The 24,477-nt window shown below is 40.6% G+C and overlaps 1 protein-coding gene across 3 annotated transcripts in view; it reads right to left on the bottom strand.

The window, feature by feature from the left end:
• Positions 1 to 258: 258 nt before the first annotated feature.
• Positions 259 to 24,477, bottom strand: part of FAM3C (FAM3 metabolism regulating signaling molecule C) — a 52,156-nt gene continuing 27,937 nt past the window's right edge. For all 3 annotated transcript variants that reach the window (XM_062206691.1, XM_062206681.1, XM_062206699.1), the window contains 5 exons: positions 18,439 to 18,497; positions 17,256 to 17,306; positions 15,106 to 15,190; positions 2,906 to 3,032; positions 259 to 2,206 (listed from right to left, as the gene is read on the bottom strand). In XM_062206691.1, coding sequence (XP_062062675.1) covers positions 2,117 to 2,206; positions 2,906 to 3,032; positions 15,106 to 15,190; positions 17,256 to 17,306; positions 18,439 to 18,497 — 412 coding nt within the window. In that variant the 3' untranslated portion in view covers positions 259 to 2,116. The remainder of the gene's footprint in view (positions 2,207 to 2,905; positions 3,033 to 15,105; positions 15,191 to 17,255; positions 17,307 to 18,438; positions 18,498 to 24,477) is intronic.

Genomic DNA, 24,477 nt, shown 5'->3' with positions numbered 1-24,477 from the left:
GGAAATGAAATGTAGTAAACTATTGCTTCCAAAGTTGAGTTGGCACAATCTATACAAAAGAACTGAGAAAAAAAAGCAAACTATTCCAAAGGAATTACATAATCAAAATCTTTATCACTTCTTTTGACCTCTTACAAACACCTATACAAGTCATCCTTTTACAGTTTTGTATCAAAGGAATGCCCTACCACCCAGGTACTTAAATTTTAAATGTGATTCCCTATAAGTATATTACTTTGTCAGATAATACAAAAAAAATCACAACGCAAAAAGTGAATATTTATTTTCATTATTTAAAAAAAGCAACATTTATTTCACAATCCAAGGAACTGTAAAATACCAACTCTTTTAATTTACAGAAATGTGGGGAGTATTTTAAATGTCAAAATATACATGCTGAATGTGATTTAACAATATAAGCACCGAAACTCCAGAAAGTGTACAAAAATTGTTTTAATGTATAAGGTGCATTTATTCATGAGCTACATTCAGTTTGAGGGAAAGAACAGTACCAGACATCTCATGAATATTTAAGAAATATGTGAATAGCTTCTAACTTGGTTTATAGCAAAATAACAAATACTGCTATTAGGTTTTTTACATAAGTCATCTGAAAGTTAGGTTCCAAATTTAAGTGCTGCCTTACATTGTTAAAGGCAGTTGGATCACTAAAATTTTCATGTTCCAGTTTAAGAGACTCCATACACAACAGGTATTTAATGCCCTAAAAAGATTAAAAAAAAAAAGGAAAATGGAGTCATTTGTTGAACATCTAAAGCTTAAGAAAAAAAAAGGTGGATTGCCTATATTTTTATGTAGAATTGGGTATAAAGTCATTTTAGGTCAACAAGTTATTTTTAAAATGTTATCAGTCCACCCAGTAATTAGGACTTTTCTAAATATGCCACTATAGCTTCGGGCAATACTTGCTGTCATGAAATTAGATAACAGAGAATTAACTTCTTGGTTACAAATCAAAATTATTGTGATACTAAATCATGTCTCCTTCTAAACCACTTGGTAAATGCTGACAAATTAAATAAGGAAAACACATGCCAGCACTGTTCTAAATACAAAGACATGAGTCCTCAATGGCCTATGTATGCTGGGGGGGCAGATCTGGCTTGGTTTCCCAGTTCTGTGAAGTTGCCACCTCCAGCCTCACTCTTAACAGCTTATATACAAGGGTATGGCAAAAAAGTTTGTGGGGAATAGGAATTAAAAGATATGTCTATTTTGATGCACAAAAATTGAAATGCATGTAGTTTTTCATAATAGTTTTACACAAACTTTTTAAAGATTCCATGTGTGCATCCTGTATTTTGCACCAAAATAAACTTATCTTTCAATTACAGTTTCCATGAATTTTTTTGAAGGACTCTCGTACAGAATCAAGTTATTCATACTGCTAACACAAAATTCAGAAACTATAGTCCTGAATGCCATCTACATTTGCATGTTTACTTTTTACTGCATATATTAAAAGAATTTCATTGTGCTTTTCAAGTGTCTGATATAAGTCTTCATAAATTCCTCTATTTCCTGGGAAGGGAAGAGAAAAGTAAGAAAAAAGGTGTCTCAGGAGAGCTGGACTATAAAGTAACATTACACACACAATGAGCCAAATCTCTTTTTAATTTAAAAGATAAGGTCATCATAAAGCTCTCTCTCTATATACACACATATATGTATATACACACACACATACATATATGATTTATATAAAACAAAACCAAGTCTCTTCCCTAAAATCCATTATTATTCCATGACAGATTTTCACAGCAACAGTATACATATCAATATAGTTTTTACAATCCTTTCAGTTATCTGTCTGGTAAGCACTTAGAATTAAGACACATTACCACCACAGCAGTCTACACATTGTTCTTGCAGGGAGATGTGCTTAGAAATGGTTCAGTGATCTGCTCGTTAGGTTGGCTATTTACAAAGATATCTATTTACGTTAGTAATAAATAATCCTGATATCAAAAGAAATAATGCTCATGCATACACCGAGATTGCTGCATGCTCTTAAAATATTTACATGAAGTTTTTCCTTTAGAGCTCTCCCACGAACAGTGGAAGTGTGCTTCCTTCCATTTTCTCCACGGTCCCTTTAGTCTTGCTTCTGGGGGATGCATCCTTCCATCTCTACAACTTCAGGCCAGCCTTCATATTTGTTTGTATCCTTATTGTTCTTTATGTGCTGTTGAACACAAGAACAGTGTACGTTTAAAAACACCTTTGGGGACTGCTGACTTACAGTAACAAACTTGACCCACTATCATTTCAGTAACACTCATGGTCATTAATGAGTTCATATACATAATTGCTCAAGATATTAAAGAAGCAACCATTAAGGCCTAGCTCATATATAAATGGCAGGCCTTCGAGTAACAGCTGGAGGAACAAAACATTACATTGTTTTTAAAGGATCATGTTAGTCAAAAAGTAGTTTACATTCTACCAAGTCCCGAAGTATTCCCAAACTTAACCAATCATAACAGCCAAAACTCAACTAAAATCTTTAATAGTTTAAAGCTGCCCTAAAAGGCTTGAGATAAAAGCAATTAACATACAGAATTTTTAAGTTTATTTTTAAGTTCTGAAATTTTAAAGGTGTCAGGATTATTTCAGGTACCTGATTATGAAGAATTTATGAGAATTATATGAGCATATGAAGATGCTTCAGAAGGTTCATGGAAAATGGAACTCATTCTGGTGTAAAAAATGTTGAAATCCATGTAGTTTTTTCATAATGTGCATTTCCATGAGCGTTTTAAAGACACTCTTGTAGTTATTAACTGTTTTATCTAATACTCAAATAACTGGAATAGGAGTATGCACTGTACAGTTTCACACAATTTGTTTTTGTCCATGAATTATGAGAACCCAAGACACTAACCTGTTCAAAAGGGCTTTTTGTCTTAATGCCTTTCCCACCACAGAAGACCCAGTTGTCTCTAAAACCAAGATTAGTAATAGATGTACTCCCCAATTCTGCAATGAGCCTCCGTGCCTCATCATTGAGTCTTAAAGGAGGAGAGAAAAGAACACAATGATAAACACAGGTTACCGTACGTAATCCAGCTGATGCCAATGCACAGGCACTGCGACATGAAATGAGAACGTATCAGCTTAAACGAGGGAACACAACATGAACAGAAGTGTTTTCAGAGTAACATTCCCACTGTTTGAATTCTTTAGTGGCCAAATATATATATATATATATATAAAATCCAGCAATTAATTTTAAGCTCGTTCTATTAGGAAGTATCTTAGATGTCTTTATTTCACAACAATAATTCATCTTCACCTGCTTTTTTAAATACATTCATCAAACAAGTAAGTCACACCACAGTCAGAAGCCTACCTATGCTAATGCAAGGTCTGGTACAGCCAGTACACAAGTGATCGTTGTAAATACTTTGTAAATCACATGTGAACAGGATAAAGGTAAATGTTGATGGAAATCTGGATGCTTCTAATGCCATGTTTTTAACGAAAATTTATTTTGAGAACAGGGATATAAATTCTACTTCGGTAGTACCTGCTAAGGGGCTAATAAAAAATGAAAATATTAAACACTCAGCAGCTAAATGCATACTGGAAAAGGGAAACAGTGACAAAAGTTCATTACTTGGGACAGTGTTAACTGAAAAATGCCATTAACATTTTTTTGTAAGGGATGGGCATTTGGCCTAGTGGGGGAGATACCAGTTGAGACCTCTGTATCCCACACTGGAGCGTCTGGGTTAGATTTCTGGCTCTAGCTCCTCATGTTTCCCACCAATGCAGGGCATGGAGGCAGCAGGTGATGGCTCAAACAGCCGGGTTCCCGTCACGAATGTGGGAGACCTGGATTGCATTCTTGACTCCCAGCTTCAGTCTGGCCCAGCCCTAGCTGTTGCAGATATTTGGAGAGTTAATTAATGAAAGGGAACTCTCTCCAATGACAATAAACATTCTTTAAAAATTGTGGAGTAGGTATTTGGTACACTACTTAAGATACTCCTTGGAATGTTGGTATCCCCCGTGGGAGTGCCTGGTTCAAGTCCTGGTTGTATTTCTGATCCCAGCTTCCTAATAATGCACACTCTGGGTGGCAGCAGTGATGGCTCAAGTACATGGGTCCCGGTCACCACATGGGGGACCTAGATTACAGACAAGGATCCTGGCTTCAGCCTGGTCTAGTCTAGGCAGTTGCGGACATTTGGAGAGTGAATCAATAGACAGAATCTCTCTCGCTGTCCCTCTACCTTTCAAATAAATCAATCAATAAATAAAATGTTTTGTAACAATTTGTGTGGGCCACTATGCTTTTGTTGAGTGATCCTCACTCTTCCCTCTACGTATAAGTGGAGAAGAAATATGGTAGATAAATGCAAGCTGTAGAGCTAAAAAAGAACAAAACGATAACTAAAAGCAGTTCCACGGGTATCTGGCATTGAGTCCTATGTATCTACTGCCCGAAAGACAGCTCTTACATATCAATCAGAGAAGTCTAGTCTGCTCAGTTCGGAGGCAAATCAAGTTTTATATAAGGAAACAGCAGAAAGGCTACTGAGGAAGCTACAGTACCTATTCATTCCACAGTGTTCTAAACATCCCATATTACTACTAGCTTGCTGCTTTAATATATTAATGCAGGAAACAGTACACAGAATGGTTTCCATTTAACCAACTTCAAGATAAACTAGATAATTTGTCAAAAAAAGCTCTACAAAACAGGAAAGAATTTTATACATACATATATATAACTTTCATGATTATATAAACCAGATGTATAGCGCAACAGAGCTGTTCTGACCACAGCTGAACATTGCTGTCCACCTGGAGCAAGAATCAGTAAGTAAAGCCATAATCCCTGGAATATGCAGTCTTTCAGACTCTCATCTCCCTCCCTCTCTCTCCTTCTCTCTCTCTCCCCCTTACTCATACCACCCCTGCAAACACTTTAGCAAAGAGTATAAAACAATGCATTATAACTAAATGAACAGAAAGAAAGTGAAATGTCTCCAGCAAAAGCAGCACAAAGTCTCTGTGAAGCTCCTGAGCCCTGCACATACCATGACTTCCCAGGTTTCCAGTTTTCTCCCCAAAGTTCCCAGGAGCCTTGGCTGCCACACTCACCCTCACGAGTCAGCTCTCACTTTTCACCTATTTGCTCACCTGGTAACTCCTGTACTAGGGGGAAGCTGCTTCAGAGTACTGCCTGACCCTATTTTCTTGTTTCCAAAAGGTGTTAGGAAGCCACGGACCAGGAAGGTGGTCCAATTCCATTTGCACAGTTTGCCCATGTGCCCTGTTTTCTGGAGACTTCTTTAGATGTCTTCACTTGTACTATCAGCACTAGTAGATGAGTTCACAGGAATAAAAGGTGTTGAAATGCAGATGGCAAATGGTAGTTCACTGGGTAGGTAGGCAACTGCCTTCTGCAGGGCCCCACAGCTCCATTCACAGTAACATCCCAGAAAATTACACACTGGTGCCACACAAGCCTTTAGGGTAGCTCGTACATACCAAAAATAGTAGATGCTGCATTCACAAATGATAAGGGACTGCTTTATACACAGAAACTGCCAGAAAAATACGTGGTCATCCAAATGCAAGGTTGAGCTCCCACAAAAAGTAATAACTCTTTCTTTTTTTTTTTTTTGACAGGCAGAGTGGACAGTGAGAGAGAGACAGAGAGAAAGGTCTTCCTTTGCCGTTGGTTCACCCTCCAATGGCCGCCGCGGTAGGCGCGCTGCAGCTGGCGCACCGCGCTGATCCGATGGCAGGAGCCAGGTGCTTCTCCTGGTCTCCCATGGGGTGCAGGGCCCAAGGACTTGGGCCATCCTCCACTGCACTCCCTGGCCACAGCAGAGAGCTGGCCTGGAAGAGGGGCAACCAGGACAGGATCCGGTGCCCCGACCGGGACTAGAACCCGGTGTGCCGGCACCGCAAGGCGGAGGATTAGCCTAGTGAGCCGCGGTGCCGGCCCAAAAAACTCTTTCTAATCTAACAGTTTGCTATTAAGGTGCACTAAGAAATATATCAAAGGAGAGTCAGTTTTTCTTCTGTACTTTCACTGTATTTATTTTTTGAGGCAGAGAGACAGAGATACAGAAAGAGAACTCTCTCCCATCTGTTGGTTCATTCCCCAAATGCCAACAACAGGAAAGGTAAAGTCAGGAGCCAGGGACTCAATCCAGATCTCTCACAAGGATGACAAAAGCCAAGTAGTTGAGCCATCAACTGTTGCCTACCTAGAGTCAGGAGTGGAGCTGGGACTTGAACCCACGCACTCCAATGTGGGATATGGGTCTCTCAATCGATGTCCTGACCACTAGGACGAGATGCCTGCCCCACTTTTGTACTTACACATCCAGAGTAACCTGGCCAAATAGTGTTGCAGATTTGGAAACAACTCCAGAGTTCAGCTTTCCATTTTGATCCCATTAATCTCTTTCCTGTAAGACTAACCCAAGGTCCTGTGCAGAGAAGCACTAGCACAGCAGGCCGAAGCGTCCTTTAACTACAAAGGCTCCCTACCAGGACTGGCCTTGGGTGGCAGCTGTACACATGGCCTTGGGGCGCACTCTCACCCTTTCCAGAACTGGTAAGAATGATTCACTGTACCTGAACTCTGTCCACATTTAGTGCAGCTTACGTGGAACACCTGCTTTCTGTCTGGAGTCTGGAATTCTGGAACAGATTAGCCAGAATGTGCCTACATGAACAGTCCAATAAAATCTCTGAGTGCTGTGTCTCCAATAAGCTCCCTTAGTAGACAAGACTTCACGTGTGTTATCATAACTTACTGTGGGAAGAATTAATACGCACATCCTGCTTGATTGGGAGAGGACTCCTAGACACCTGGGCTTGGGTCCCTCCCACTTTGCCCCATGCACCTTCTCCCTTTACTGACTTTGCTTTGAATTCTTTTGTGTAACAAATCATAGCCAGGAGTCCATCTAGAGAAGCGGTGGGGACCTTTTTTCTGCCAAGGGTCATCTGGATAACAACATCACTTGCAGGCCTCATAAAATTATCAGCCTAAAAATCAGCCCACTATAGACGTACTGAATTTTGAGTCCCACCTAAGATTGCCTTGGCAGGACCAGACCCAGTGATTTTGTGGGCCTTATACGGCTGTGGGTGGGATGTTCCCCACCACTGTCCTACAGAATCATCACACCGAGGGTGGAAACCCTGACACATTTCCTGTATACCTAATAGTACTTTTATAACAAGATGACTTCCTTAGCACATTTGCAGTTTTCTTACCTGCCTAAGCAGAGTTTGGGGGGATTATCTTATCATTCTTTGGTATCTTCTATTTAACTAAATAAGACAACTACGTTATTTCAAAAAAACATTTAAAAGCATGCAAGACAGGCAGTGTTTTGAGCAATATAAAAATATATAGTTGGCATCAAAATGCTCCATTTCTTTAAAAGCCAGAGTAACTAAAACAGGTTACTTTAAAAAGGTCTCATGGAAAATGTGTATCATGATCTGGGGTCTCTGCTCATCCCACCCCAGCAACAGGTGCTCAATGATTTTTCAAGGTAGCTCATTCCTTACCATCAAATTAGTAAGCCCCTATCTTTCTGAACCAAATGTCACTCAATCCCATTTTCCATAAATTTTTGATAATATATACATGTATTTATATGCAGCACAGCTTGAGAGAGAAGCTTTTTCTTCTACACTAAAGCATCATGTGTTTGTTATTTTTTAAAGATTTATTTATTTATTTATTTATTTGAAAGGCAGAGCTACAGAGAGGGAGCAACAGAGAGAGAACTTCCATCCACTGGTTCACCTCCCAGGTGGCCACAATGGCTGGGGCTGGGCCAGGCTAAAGCCAGGAACGTGGAACTCCATCCAGGTCTCCCACATGAGTAGCAGGGGGCCCACGTACTTGAACCATCTCCCACTGCTTTCCCTGGCGCATTAGTAGGGAGCAGGATCAGGGTGTTAGTGGGAAGGAGAAAGGATAAGTAGGCCAAGTTACCTTCATCTCAGCTATCTCAGCTTTTCAAGCAGTATATCAGAGTATTGGGATTAGCATAGTCCATCGATTTCAAGTGAACATCTGACAGTCCCAGAAAACAGCCTCTAAGAAGAAATAATGAGGGTCTGGTGCAGTGGCATAGCAGTAAAGCCGCTGCCTACAGTGCCAGCATCCCATATGGGTGCCAGTGCAAGTCCCGGCTGCTACACTTCCAATCCAGCTCTCCGCTATGGCCTGGGAAAGCAGTAGAAAATGGTCTAAGTCCTTGGGCCTCTGTACCCGTGTGGAAGACCCAGAAGAAGCTCCTGGCTTTGGATCGGCCCAGCTCTGGCTGTTGCAGCCATCTGGGGAGTGAACCAGCGGATGGAAGAACCCTCCCCTCCGCCTCTGCCTTTCAAATAAATAACTCTTAAAAAAAGAATAATGAAACAGCAGCAGGATGCTATGCCTACTGGGGTACATTGGCAGCCATGAGGGAAGTAGTTTGTGCAGCTAATCAACAGTTGAATCTCTTAGAGGAGACCCCTGGCAGCCTGAGTACGCTAACTTTGGTAAACATTTTTAGCAATGACTTATATTTACACATAAAAATGAATCTGGAGAGAAACTTTATAGGACAAATGTCAAAATCAAGACCAAGCAGGCCGAATCAGAAAAATTAAACAAGAATATATGAATAAAAAATCCTTCATTTAGATAAAAGAAAATCAAGTTCTGAATAAGGATAAAGCCCTTACTTGGCGGTGGTTAAAAATAATGTCTGAGGTCAAAAGAAAGGAGCTGAGACTTTCACTTGACCAAAAACTCATGAGCCAAAAATGCGATGTGACTGTTTTAAGGAAAACTAATACAACACTAGTCAGCATGAATATTCAAAGAAATGTAATCTCTAAGACATGGCAAGCTAGCGTCTCTGCCGCGCCCTGCACTGGCCAGACCACATCTGGAACACTGTTTAATTCAGGGTGCTCATTTTAAGAGATACAATGACCAACCAGAGAATGCCCAAGAAATATAGCCAGGAGGGTGAAACAAACTAGAAACTTAACATGATAAAAGGTTAAAAGTGCCATGTGTAATTGAGTCTGGAAAAGAGAAAACTGCAGGAGCTAATCAGCTTCAGATACTTCAAGTATCAAATGACTTGGGGAACGAACGTCTTTATTGTTTAGTTATTCCATTCACCCAAGTTAAGGACTATCAGACAGAACTCAGAGGGAGACCACCCTGAGAACTTAACATTTCCTCATGAATATTTTTTTGTTTTGCTTCAAATGGAGAAAAAGAAAGGGTACTGAAATCTTACATGTGTGAGGCGTTCAGGGGTCACAGAGACGTTGCCAGGGAGCCTTGCCTGGAAACAGAGGCTATTTCAGCCGACCTTCAAGATCCCTTCTTGGGGCCAGTGCTGTGGCGCAGAGGGTTAAGCCATTACTTGAGACACCGAGCACCCCACACAGGTACCGGTTCGAGTCCCAGCTGCTCCACTTCTGATCCAGCTCCATGCTAATGCGCCTGGGAAAGCAGCAGAAGATGGCCCAGGTGCTTGGGCCCCTGCCACTCATGTGAGAGAACTGGATGAATCTCCTGGCTTCTGGCTTCAGCCTGGACCAGCCCTAGCTGTTGCAGCCATTTGGCGAGTGAGTCAGCAGACAGATTGATCTCTCCCTCACTCTGTAACTTTGCCTTTCAAATAAATAAACAACTTAAGATGCCTTTTAAAGATTTATTTTATTTACTTGAAAGACAGTTACAGAGAGAGGTCGAGACAGAGAGAGAGGTCTTCCATCCGCTGGTTCACTCCCCAGGTGGCTGCAACAGCTGGAGCTGTGCTGACCCAAAGCCAGGAGCCAGGAGCTTCTTCTGGGTCTCCCGTGTGGGTGCAAGGGCCTAAGGACTTGGGCCATCTTCTACTGCTATCCCAGGCCATAGCAGAGAGCTGGATCAGAAGTGGAGCAGCCGGGACTAAAACTGGCACCCATATGGGATGCTGGTGCTTCAGGCCAGGGCTTTAACCTGCTGTGCCACAGCACCGGCCCCTTAAGATGCCTTTCAACTCTGAGACATGAACATTTAAATCTTTCTTAGACATGAAGTTAACTTGTCTTATAGGAGGAATACAATATCAAAACTTAGCTTGCTCATTCAAACAATCATATTCTTCACTTAATAAACAAAAAACAACCTATTTATGCTGGGGTTGGGGTAGAAAGGAGGCATCATTAGAGACTGGCACTCCCTAACATTTGTTTTCTTATAGTTTTTTTTTTTTCTCTTTTTTAATAGGTTTCCTGATTAAAATCAAGAAACATTAAGAAAAACATGAAGATATTTCTTCATGGCAGAACTTCAGAGTCTTTCTGCGTAAAATCCTAAAAGGGGAGAAATACAAGGCTAGAACTTCAAACTTATTTGCCCACTGTACTTGTAAAGAACTGCGGTTCCACTGAGCACACTGCAATGGCACAGTCCCAGTCACTCTGTTCACGTTCACGGTACGCTGACGGGCTCCTCACGTTCAGTCCTAACTAGGATCAGAGAGGAACTCAGAATGAGGCCTTGCTTCCCTAGTCAGCATGCAAACAAACCCCCTCTCATGGAAAGAGTAGGCCTTCCTCCCCCCCCCCCCTTTTTTTTTTAAAGATTTATTTATGTATTTGAAAGAGTTACAGAGAGACGGAAAGACTGATTGATCTTCTATCTACTGGTTCACTGCCTAAATAGCTGCAACAGCCAGGGCTGGGCCAGGTCAAAGCCAGGAGCCTGGAGCCTGGAGCCTCATCTGGGTCTCCTATGAGAATGCAGGGGCCCAAGCATTTGGGCAATCTTCTGCTGCTTTCCCAGTTGCATTAGCCGGGAGCTGGATTGGAAGTGGAACATTCAGGACTCAAACTAGCATCCATATGGGTTGATGGCAACCCATATGGGTAGATGGGCTTAACGCACTACAGCACAATGCCGGCCCTGGCCCTTCCATTTTACACGCTAGACTCTCTTGGGGTAAGTGGGAGGAAAAGAATTGCTTACAAGGTAGGATCCAGTGGCCTTTCATAAGGAAGAACATCCATCCACCAGTAGCAGCAGGAGGGGCTTCTGTTCACATATGAATAGGTACACCACAACCCAGGCACCATTTCAAGTGTTACACAAATACCTGTCCAGATACCCTGCTCACATTGCTGTATTACATACTTGGAGGAGGCACTTCCTAAGGACTACTGGTTCATTTCAGTGTAAAAGACGGGATGGCCAGCTCTTTGCTGTTGCAGCTAGGAAGCGGTGGATGATGGCTCAAAGTAGCCGGGTCATCACCAATCATGTGGAAGACCCAGAGGGAGCTCCTGGCTTCCAGAGGGCCCAGGCTTAACTGTTGTAACATTTGGAGAATGAAGCAGCAAATGAAAGATCTCTCTCTCTTTCTGCCTTTGAAATAAATAAGCAAGCCAATCAATCTTACAAAAAGAGAATGATGGGACGACAAGTCAGGGTCAAGTTTTAGCCTCGTAGTCAGGACACCAGTTAAGATGCCTACATCCTGCATCAAACCAGGTTTAATACCAGGCTCTGGCTTTTCACTCCATCTTCCTGTTAATGCAGACCCCAGGGAGCAACGCTGGGGGCTCAAGTGATTCGGATCCTGTTACCCACCTGGGAGACCTGGATTGGGTTCTTAGACCCTGGCTTCAGCCCTGGTCCCACCTCCAGGCCTAACAGCATCTGAAGAGTGGACCACAGAATGGGAGACAGCATTTGCTTGCTCCTGTGTGTTTGTACTTGCTTGCTCTGTTTGCCTTTCACAAAATCTTTTTCTTAAAAAAGCATGCTTAGAATTTATTTACCAGTGTTTGGAAGAGGGAAGTATCTGAAATATATGTGCTCCAAACTGAAGATGCAAACAACCTAATTCATTGAAATGCCCCAAAATTGAAGCACATGTTGACCAAGCAGGAAAAGATATTAAAGTGATTTACTTTCGCTTGCAGGTTGAACCCTCTTCTGAGGCTGTTTTTGGTGCATTTAATGGGCACAAACACAGTAGCTGAAGAGTTAAACATCACTCCTACTTTAATCCTTAGGTATGGCTCTAATTTATTATTAGGGAGAAAAAGTCTGATTCTCATCAGATATAGTAATGAAGTAATCTGGTAAAGAGAGGTCATGCGTGTCTCTTCAGAAAAAAGGCTTTTCAAAGAAATGCTAAAACCTCAGACAGACATATGCTATCCAATTCTCTCAGCAACAGCAAACTGCAAAGGACTGGTTTGTTGATAAGGAAGTCTTACTTACAATTTGTTTTGTTTAGTTACATGGGAATTATTCAATATACCAGGTTTTATTAATAGATGATTAATTTTTATTAACTGATTAACTAATCGTCAATTTATGGACTTAATACCCCTTCAGTAAAACCAGATTAAATATACAGTATCAATGAAGCTACTTCAGCTTATAGCAATTCATAAAATGGCATTCTTGATCTGCAATAATATAGCTATACACCAAATACAATGATGAAAGTCAGCCAATAAAAAGGCAGGAGAGACATGAATGAGCCTGGGGAAGCAGCACATGAGCACTCTAGTCCCTGGGCCTTTGCCACCTACAAGAGAGACCCACGTGGAGTTTCTGACTCCTGGCTCCAACCTGGCCCAGCCAGGGCTTTTGAGGTCATTTGGGGAGTGAACCCACAGTTGGAAGATCTTAATCTTTTTCTTTTCCTCTCTCTGCTTTTCAAATAAACAAACCTTAAAAAAAAAGTCATACCACACTCATGTGTGAATCTTGTGATTTTTAAAGCCTTTTCAATTCAATCTGCAAGTGATTTTTTTTTTAATTCTTGAAAAAAGCATCTGGAAAAATATCATTGAAAGGATTTTTGAAAGAAAGAGTAATATTAAAAGGAATTTAGCCACACCAGAGGGGTATAAAGTACATTATTTTTTTTAATAAAATAGTTATAATAATTGAAATAGTGTATTTTGGGAACAGAAATAAATGGGTCAACAGAATAGAACAGAAATCCCAGAAGCAAGGCCAAATCTACATTAGAGCCCAGGGCTACACAGGCCTCACAAGTCACAGGGAACTCAATGTAAGGTCTAAAAAGACATGATAACAGTGAAATCACTGGAAGAGAAAATCTACTAAAATATCCAACTTAAAGACGGAAAAATACTTCTCAAGTATAAAAGTGGAAGAAACAAAAAAGGAAAATCAAGACTTAACTACATAAGAATTAGTCTAACCTTTTAGAAGTCAAAATAGTCTATAAAGTAACAAAATTAAGGGGTCCACGTTGTGGCGCAGCATGTTGAACCCTGTTGGCATCCACTATGAGTCCCGGCTGCTCCACCTCTGATCTAGCTCTCTGCTAGTGGAAGATGGCCCAAGTGCTTGGGCCCCCGCTACCCCTGCGGGAGATCTGGATGAAGTTCCTGGCTCCTGGCTTTGGCCTGGCCCACACTTGACCTTTGCAGCCATTTGGAGAGTGAACCAGCAGATGGAAGATCTCTCTCTGTCTCTTTCTCTAACTCTGCCTTACAAATAAACAAATAAACCTATTTTAAAAAGTCACAAAATTAAAAGCAAATGATATACAAAAAAACCCACATTTTTAACATACGAAATTAGTGTACTTAATATAAAAAGGCTCTAACAAAACAATATTCATTAAATCTAATTTCACCAATAATCAAAGAAAGGCATGTTTTTTGAAAGGCAAGCTATCTTTTCAAAATTTTCAGAAGTGGAATTTCAAATTACTAACCAGTAGTGTCATGGAACTCTTGAAAAAATATAAAACTAAAGCGAATTTTAAAATCATTTTTCGAAAAAACTGTACATCCTTTAACTCAACAATCCCACTCAAAATTGTCTTGAAGAAATAGACAGGGATTGTTAAAAACTTTTTAAGACAGTGCATTTCACTAAGCGCACAAAACAGGAAATAGCTCAAGTTCCTAATAGACATATTAAATAAATCATGACACGTTTCAAAACTAGAGTAGGCCGACCTGAACAATTTTATTATAAAGAATATTTAACAATATGGGAAAATATTCATCCCAGGAGTGAAAAGGTAAGCAATAGATACTATTATTCTAAATATTTAAAACAAAGAAAATAAGTATTTTAATTCATCTGGAGTGGAAACTAAATACTATCAATGCTTATCCCTGGCCAGTGCAACGAACTGTTTTCTTTGTGCTTTTATTTTCCAAATTTTTACAAGCATCATTTTAAGAAAAAAAGTTACAAAACTATCTATCATTTATTAAACATCATAAAATATATATCACAACTACATCTTTGACAATTAATTCAATAGGGACCTATTTAGGATATAATCAAAGGTGCAACAAAAATAATATAAAAGGGTGTTTATCTTAATGTAATTTATATGATGTAAACATTGACAAAAGAGGAAGTTTCAAACGAACGTGAGCTGGGGAGGTGTTTGACATTGTAGTTAAGGGGCAGGGTGGGACACCCACACCCCCTCTCAGAGTTCCTCAGTTCAGTCCTGGCTCACTCTCAATGCCAGCTTCCTACTGATGGGCACCTGGAAGGCAGCCATGACTACTCAGATCACTGGGTCTCTTTCACCAACGTGGGAGACCACGATTGAGTTCAGAGCTCCTGGCTTTGTTCTGGCACAGGCCAGGATTGTTGCAGGCATTGGGAAGTGACCCAGTAAATGGAAGATAGCTCTCTGTCTCTCTGCATTTCAAATAAATAAAATAAATAAATCAAAATTAAATAAAGGGGAGCCAATATGATGAACTGTCAACCATGGGGAAAAAAAAAAAAAACTACTACTGAAGAATATCAATGCCAGGGAAAACAAATTAAGGGTATCAAAAACCAAAATTTAAAAGTATAAAACCTTCTATATACAATGTCATTCTAATATTACAACAATATATGCATGATAAATATTTATCCAGAAAGGAAGAAAATAAACTGAAACAAGCTAATAGTGTTTTTTAGTAGTTAGAGTACACTGCTCCATCTTATAATTTTTTTCAATGAAAATGGATTGCATTTATAATCATAAATTATACCTCCAGAAAGTTGTATAAGGTTTTAAGCTTACATACTTGGTTGCTCCATCATCATATGTTCCCATTAAAACTATTGTTCCATCTTGTATGGCCTTCAGAAACTCAATAAATGGTTTCACATCTGAAGAAAAAAATAGTGATTTGTTTTTTGAAAACAATTATTGAGTAACCACCATGATAATCTCTGAAATTAACATAAAAGATAATTTCCATATAAATTTGTAATTTTTAATGTCAAGTAATCCAAATCTTAATATAATTCCACATCCAGCTTGCAATTTCCCAGTCCTGATGTACGCTGTGACTTCTGCACTGATATGCCTAAGGCGAAAGGAAAGAGAAAAACAAAACAAAACAAAACAAAACACACAGTAAAGCCATGTGAAAACATGACATCAAGTAAAAAACGTAGGGAAGGGATCTTTCACATATATAATTGGGACTATGGAAAATCTGATTCTGTCATCTATGAATAAGCTTCAGGAAGCAGGAGAGAAACTCACAGATTCCTTGAGTTTATGCAAAACTTTGATGTTTTTCTCGGAAGACACACGGCTTTTATCCAATTCTCAAAGAAATCTGTCATTTTCTTTAACCTATCAATTCACTCACACACAAATTTAAAGGATCTTCTACTTGTTATCAAGTGGTGGAAGGAATTTAGGTTAGGTTATCCCCAAACCCCAACCTAATTATGGCAAACGCTAGATCCACAAAGACTTAAAATAAACCACTTCAAAACTGCCTACAAAGTGGTGATGCCAGATAGACACTTCAAGAATCATGAATCTTTTTTACATCTTGAGCTCTTTACAATGTCAGGGTTCCTTCTAGCCCCCAGATCTAATACTATTTCAAAACTAGGTTACTGCAAATTTATCCAATTTTTCTTTCCATAGCAAAGGCTGCAGATTTTCTCTAATTGATCAGATTCTCTAATAGTACCATTTTCAACTCAGAAAAATGTAACAAAACAGTGAACAAACGATTTCCATCTAAATGCAGAGGGCACTGCAACCGCTGCTGGACCTGGTTGAGCGCTTTCAGCAGCCACTCGTCTGCCTGTAAGAGTTTTCCTACACAATATTCTTTAAGCAGGACCAGTCATGCCTGCAGAAGTTAAAATTGATGCTAGGATTTTAAGCATAAACAACTTTTGACAGCTACAAAATTTTCTAGCTTCGTTTAAGAAACAAAATAGTACACAGCATCTTATCACAAGCTGAAAGAATGCTGGAAACCCACATTGTCTGAACACTCTTCACATACATTTCAGAAAGACTGATGAATAGCTGTTGGCTCCTCGGGAGTTTCCCCCCTTAGGAAACGGCCCAGAGCCGCCCTCCTCCCCTCGCACAGTGGGTGGCATCCTTCTGTGGGGCAGGTTCTTGTCTGTCTGCTGATGGCTCCTTCCCATCCCTTAAAGGTCTTCCAAATAGGGAAGGAAAAAAAAAAAAAAAAATCCGTGCATGACTCTAAGTCCAGCGAAGGAGAGAAAATCTGACTATTTCTTATCTAAAATATTCATCTGGCCACGAGTCAGAAGACAGAACTGGAAGGAATAATAGGATTATTGCTTTTTCTAAAACCTGACAGTTTATCCTGTATGCCTAATTCTCCTGGTTTTGGGCCAGCACTGTGGTGCAGTGTGTTAAGCGGCTGCCTGCTATAGCAGCATCCCATATGAACACGGGTTCACTCAGCCGTTGCAGCCGTTTGCAGAGTGAACCAGAGGGTGGAAGATATCACTCTCTGTCATTCTGCCTTTCAAATAAATGAAATAAATCTTTAAAAAAATTCTACTGGTCCTGATTTATTTTTGTGACAGAAAAATCGGTTGTAAAGAAATCCATTCCATCAGTTGCACTGGTTGTGCCAGTCTGCAGATTACTTGTTCTTTTTGTGACTCTCAGGCACGAACCCTAAGGAAGTCTAGCTGTGACTCAGTTGTCCTGTAGAAAATAAGATTCAGGTCATTTTTTTAAAATATCAACTTTGCTTTTATTGTACTCAATTACACATCAGTACATCCAATTGACTGATGGCTTACATATAGGACATTTAATAAAGTGAAACAAAATGAACACACAAGCTGTCCTGTTACTCTGTCATTAATGAGTTGCATTATACTGAGGTGACTGAGTCAGTGCCAGCAACAATACTCAGAATTATATGTGTTCACTCACCTCCTCCCCACATGTCAAAATATTTAGTGTCTAATACTTCTCCTGTTTTTCCTGAAAGAAAATGAATTCACATCAGATTATGCTTCTGACATATACAGGGCAAATGATCTTAACCCAATGACTCATGTGACTTCATTACCCAAGACAGAATTATTTGGAGAACAACTTAAGATGGAAATTCTATGTGTCTGAAACACATTTTCAAAGATTAAGTTTGGGATAATACTTTCGTCATTAACCTTTTAAGCCGAAGAATGACAAACAGAAGTTTATCACCAACTGCAAAACACTCCTATTCAAGCTTACACACATTTCAGCTTTAGGTGTGACCATCTTCCCTCATGTAAGAATTACTCAAAAATACATACAAGTTTCACAAACAAAAAATATACATCCTTGAATCAGATACTTTCTGTATTAAAGTCCTCATAATGTTATAAGAATGCACATTTCTTTTCCCTTTAAAATGTATCCTTTTGCTATCAATTAAATAGGTGAATAGATACTGAACCTTTTTTCCTACGAAAAACAAGGGTAAAAAACTGCAAAAGTTCATTTTCTGTTGTGAACAAAGAACATCTTCCTACACCCAAACTGGGAAAGGTAACAGTGGCTCCTAACACCCTCCATGGCCTGACAGCATAATTTTCCTATCAGAATGGTGAGGATTACTAGGCCATGGGCCTCACTTCAGGGGTGCAGATTTTCAGATTCAATTTTTCAAGAATACTCAAAATGTCCAGGATTCAATGGGAACAACACTAAAAATTTACAATAAATCCCTAATCTTTGTTCCACCTCCTACCCCACCCCAAAATCCACCATCCTCTGTGCCGCCCTCATTCCTGTCAAGGTTTCTTCACGGAATGAAGTATTTGCAGTATTTGCGGTGTAGCTTCATCCAGTGAGCAGTGGAAGGGTTGTTAGCTGACAATTCCAGGACAAGTCCCCACACAGCACACAGGAAGCTGCACTGCTTTCGAGAATCCTTGCTAACAACATACTCAACACACTGAGTATCCACTAGTAAATGTTTTTTAGGGGTGAGGAGGGAATGAGGGACTTAGGACTTCAGGGTCAAGAGTGGCGCTGGTAGCCTGCTCCCTTGGAGCTGGAGTGCATTCCACTTTGGGGCACAAGAATATGCCTCGCTACATTCACAAGCTAAAATAATGATTCTTACCATTTGCCAAGGCGACGTTGATCCCTCTTCCAACGTTGTTCTTCACGCCGCTCATTAAACTGAAGGGGAAAAGTCAAGACAAATTTAGAATCAGATGCTGCACACGGATCACAAAAATAAAGTCATGCCAAAAAAAAAAAAAAAAAAAAACCACGTTAGGAACATCACGTACACACATGTACGGCACATCCTTCAGTCGATCCTGCAGGGGGCATTTAAAGGTTTCTACCAAGTCAGAGCAGACAGTGTAACACTGAGTAACTTTAAAGGAATGTCCTTAAATAATATTTTACAAATGGAAATATTTATCAAAAAGCTTTGGGACTGAAATACTACACTGTTGTTTGTTGCTCTGTATCAGATTACAAAATATCACTTTGGAAAAATCCTTAAAACACATGAACATTATGCACATGCCCTGTTCCATCTCCAGGGATCACACTGTATCAGGTAATCTCTTCCACTCTATGCAACATCAGAGTGATCTGAAACAGAAGAGACATTAACCACCCTCCTGTCAATGTCTGCTGAATCAGGTACGTTTTCAAATATGAGACAATTATTTCTTCAATTTTTTGTGCTATTCATCATATGACAGTGAAAGGCATGACCCACTTTAAAGCTGAATCTGCATAATGTACATTTTGTCCCTCACTTTAAGTCCAGAGCTTGAGCCCGCAAACGTTTTGTGTAGTCTGAGCAGTCACTATGAAAAGTTATGCAAAAAGATAGACTCAAAAACACTATAAATCAAAAGGAAATTCTAAAAAAAAATTCACGTAACTCAAAAGAACACAGTAAAACCAGAGAGGGGCCAGAACTGGGGTACAGTGGGCTAAGCCGCTGCTTGTGACACTGGCGTCCCATAGCACCCAGTAAATCCTAGCTGCTGTGCTTCTGATCCAGCTCCCTGAGAATTTGGGAAAGCAGAAGACGGCAATTAAAACCATTTGGGGAGTGAACCAGCAAATGGAAGTGCTCTCTCCTTCTGTCCCTCATTCTATCTCTGCAGCTTGGCCTTTCAAATAAATAAAATAAATCTTCAAAGCAAAAAGAATAAATAAAAAGAACCAGCCACAGAGAATTAAAAAATAAAGTGACAGATGCTATCTGTAAGTATAAGAAACAACCTGATGCAAAAATGCACAAAGGCTTGGAATACACATTTCTCACAAATGGTCAACAAACACAAGAAAAGATGCTAGACATCATTCATCAATGTGGAAATGCAAATCAAAGCCACAATGCAATATCACTTCACCTCTACTAGGGTGTCTACAAACACTAAGTCAGATAACCTAAGTGTCAAAAACGATACACAGAACAGCTCCTCAAATACTACAAACAGCCACCACTAGAACCAAAATCCGCTCCCTTCAGTATAAAGAAAAAAACATGTGTTCACATAAAAACTTGTGTAAATGTTTATGGAACCATTATTATTAAATCCACAAAGTGCAAACAACTCAAATGTCTATCAACTGATGAACGGATAAACAAGCTATTGTACTAACTGTAGAATGGATCATTATTCAGCCGCAAAAGAAAGCACTAACACAACACATTACAACACGGACTTGAAAATAGTATCCTAAGTGAAGAAACTGATCCCAAGAGAGCAAATATTACCTGATACCACTTAAATGAAATGTCCAACACAGGCATCCATGGAGACAGAAAGTAAACTAACGGTAACTTAGGACCAGGACAGTGGTGAGTGAGATAAGAGAGTGAGAGCCAAAAAGTATAGTGTGCCTTTTTGAGATGCAGACATATTCTAAAATAGATTGTGACAGAGATTCTGCACACCTGTACATACATTAAAAACCACTGACTGAAGAGAATGGCATGCGAGTTATGTCTCAAAGCTATCTAAACAAAAGAACACAGAGAGGTCTACGCTCTACCACATGACCAATGCAGTAGTAAGCGGCTTCCAAAGAGGAGGGAAATTTCAAAGTGCATTTGCTCTGCCCCTTTAAGATAAGTAAATATTAGAGAATTTCATATCTATCAGATTAGAAAATACAATAATATCACAAAGTAGTAGTCTTGGTTAACTTCTTAGATTAACAGCCACAGTTATGTTTCCAAGTAGCCATCTTTTCAGAGTAAGCTGCTGTATTGTATAAACCTAAGTCTATCATAAAGCAAAGAAACAGATGTAAGGAAGCAGCACAATGACACAGGCTGCCCACAAGAGGGCAGCAGCCTATCAATTTTTAAAAACGAACTCAAATCAAGGAAAACTCAACAAATGGAAAACTACTGAAGATTTAAAATGTGTAAAAGCCAGTTACCCTTACTAACCCATGTTGAAATATTTTATCTTTCATGCATATGAAGGTGCCATCCCCACCATACACCTCAAGGGAAAGATCTAAAGGAAATGATTATATAATTTGTAGATCTATTCTAAATCTCCAAACTTTGTTTCTAAATCTTCAAATTTTGTTGTAGCTACTACTACTTAAAATGAATAGTATATAGCAGGGTTTATTTAGCAAGCTATAGCTAATGGGCCAAATCAATTCAGTGGTTCTTTTATTTGTTTTAAATATTTATTTATTTTTAAACTCAGAGAGGGAGAGACAGATTATCTATCTGCTGGTTCATTCCTCAGATAGCCGCAAAGGCCAACACTGGGCCAGGTTGAAGCCAGGAGCTTCATCCAGTTCTCCCACATGGGTGCAGGTGCCCAAGAACTTGGGTCATCTTCCACTTTCTTCCAGGCCACTAGCAGGAAGCTGGATTGGAAGTAGAGTGGCTGGGACACCAGCTTGCAAATAGGATGCCAACCTCCCAGGCAGTGGCTTTAGCTGCTACACCACGATGTGGCCCATTTGTTTCAATACTCATTGAGTTTTTACATTTTTAGATGGCTATAATTAATGGATTACATAATTACCTACATATTACCCTTGACGTTACTTCTGAGCACTCACAGCCAAACCTGGTCCTTTGTTTAAAAAAAAAAAAAATAGAAAGAAACCCCCAAAATACTCAAAATAGTCTCCAATGTTCTCCTGCACTAAATATTTATAATAAAGTGAAATAATTCCTAGTAACAACCTTGGACTGAAAACCAATGAGATTATTTGCCTCAGATGACAGTTGTGACTTTAACATGAGCACATTCTACATTCTCTATCACAAAGTGAAAAAAAGACTGCACCTCTTGTTTCACTGACACCTGGGGTTTACACCCAAACTTTTCTAATGAGATCTCTTAATCTTCATAATATGTTGACTCCTGCTTATCACTAAAATCATGTCCACTACCCTAATCTCTCTCTCTCTCTTTTTTTTTTTTTTTTGACAGGCAGAGTGGACAGTGAGAGAGAGAGACAGAGAGAAAGGTCTTCCTTTTCTGTTGGTTCACCCCCCAATGGCCGTTGCAGCCGGTGCACCATGGTGATCTGAAGCCAGGAGCCAGGTGTTTATCCTGGTCTCCCATGCAGGTGCAGGGTCCAAGCACTTGAGCCATCCTCTACTGCCCTCCCAAGCCACAGCAGAGAGCTGGACTGGAAGAGGAGCAACCAGGACAGAATCCAGCGCCCCAACCGGGACTAGAACCCGGGGTGCAGGCGCCGGCCACAGGCAGAGCATTAGCCTATTGAGCCGCGGCGCCGGCCTTTTTTTTTTTTTTTTTTTTTTTTTTAGATTTTATTTATTTGAGAGGCAGAGTTGGAGAGAGAAAGGGAGAGACAAAGAGAAAGGTCTTCCCTTTCACTCTCCAAATGGCCGCAAGGGCTGGAGCTGGGCCCATCCGAAGCCAGGAGCCAGGAGCTGCTTCCAGGTCTCCCATGTGCGTGCAGGGGCCCAAGAACTTGGGCCATCCTCCACTGTTTACCCATGCCATGAGCAGAGAGCTGGATTGGGAGAAGAGCAGCCAGGACATGAACTGTGCCCATATGATGGGTGCTGGCAATGGAGGCTTAGCCAACTACACCACAGTGTCTGACCCGGAGTTCTTTTATTTTAAAGGGGAAGAGAGAGAGAAATCTCCTGTAAACTTGTTCACTCTGCAAATGCCCACTACAGCTGGGGGTAGGCCAGGCTGAAGCCAGGAGCTCAGAACTCAATCCAGGTCTCCCACATGGGTAGCAGAGACCCAATCACTTAAGCCATCATCTGCTGCCTCCCAGGGCACGTATTAGCAGGAAGCTGGAGTAGAATGCAGAGCCACGACCTGAATCCAGGCAGTATGATGTAGAATATGGAGTCCCAAGTGGCAGCTTAAAAACTGTACCCAACCCCTGTCCAACATTTACAATGAAAGCATTAATTCTGGTGAGTCTGGCACATTTACACAGTCAAGTTGATGAACTATTTCATTTTCTCCTTTTAAAATGATTTTTCCCCAATGAAATCAACCTCTGAGAAAGACTACCAAGATCTTTTCTGAGACTGGAGCCACACTGACAATTAAACTAAGTTACTTGTATAGTATTTGGTTATTTTAAGAACCTGGAGTTGCTACTGCGAAGTCTTCCAGCATCTGCTCCGCCTCCTTCACAACAGGAGGACTTGGTTTGGCTCCGCCCAGTGGGAGATGTCAGACCCACTGCAGTGGATAGGACCAAGGGACTGTCTTCTGGATGGGCTGTGGACAGAGGCAACGTGTCCCACCTGTTCAAAGAGAAGTGCTTGCCTTCCACCTGCCTGGCTCCCCTCTCCTTTCATCTGAGTCATGTGGACTGGAGGAAACCTAGAGGCTGGCAGGGCAACCAGCAAGAAGAAACCAAGTCTTTGAGAGAGAGCTGTTGTGGAGCACATCTGCCCATCTCTCTAAACCAGCTCCTTCCTCCGACCTGTCACACAGACACTCCTGAGTCAACACACTCCAGTAAGGATAAGTGTCTAATTTTGTGGAGGAGACACTGGAATATGTGATGTCTTCCTTCTCTTACTGAGATGCTAGTCAAACAACTGACACAGAAGAGATCACTCAGACACTGAAATACTTTACGTAGTACAGTACATTAATACTCCCAGGAAAAGAATCACGTTAGTTAAAGAAGTCTATGGAGATTGGAGAAAGGTACTGAAATACAGGTTAAAATTAGTTTGGAAGTGAAGAATGGGGAGCAAGTGTTCGGTTCAGCATTTAAATCATCAGCTGGGACATTCAGCCCCCATATCAGAGTGCCTAGGTTCATGTCCTGATTTCTTTCCTGATTCTAGCTTCCTGCTCATGTGTACCCTAGGAGATAACAGCTGATGGCTCAAGTATTCCAGTCCCTGCCACCCACACGGGAGACCTGGATTGAGCTCCTAGATCCTGGTTTCAGTCTTGTCTAGGTCCAGCTGTTGCAGGTATTTGGGGAATAAACAGGTGAGTAGGGAGACTTAGCCCACTACACCACAGCTCTGGACCCCAACCTAATCTTCAGTATCAACTTTTATCTATACCAGAGTTTTTCAACTTCTGCCTCTAATGGTGTTAGCATCTAGTGTGCTTAGCAGTATCTGGCTTCTCTGAGTGGCAGCACTGCAGCTGTGACAACACTAAGCGACAAACAGCCCCTACTGCAACTTCTGCTCTAGCAGTAGTTAACTCAGGAAAATGTTAAAATTTCTATTTAGGTATTTTTATTATTTAAATTTTACTGAATGTGCCAAAAAATACAAAAAAAAAACCACATCATTTACCAACAGGAAGCTATGGCGGCTACTAGCAATGGTTTTCCAATTGTTCTCTATGCTCTTTCCTAGAATCATTTTTTACAGCTTTTTATTTTCTCAAAACAAATGAAATCATGACCTGGCAGAGTCAGAAAAATCATCATCACTTTCTCAATATACCCCAAAAAGATCTGAACCCCTTACCCGCCTGTCCTGCAAACTTCTACCATAGCCAGGACTGATTTCCTTTTCCAGGTCTTTGCTGTCTCTGCCTTCAGTCTGCCCCCTTGCTGCCCCTCTTCTTGTGGCTTTGGCTCTCGAACACAAGGCTGCCCTAAAACCTGCTCCCTAATCCTTTATGTTGCAGCGGACACCCCACGTCACTGCCACCAGCACCCCACAGCACTCATC

This window comes from Lepus europaeus, chromosome 1 (genome assembly GCF_033115175.1).
Source record: "Lepus europaeus isolate LE1 chromosome 1, mLepTim1.pri, whole genome shotgun sequence".
In the NCBI taxonomy this organism is placed as follows: Eukaryota; Metazoa; Chordata; class Mammalia; order Lagomorpha; family Leporidae; genus Lepus; species Lepus europaeus.
Note: the sequence above shows the minus strand (reverse complement) of the source record. Positions and strands in the feature narration are given on the sequence as shown.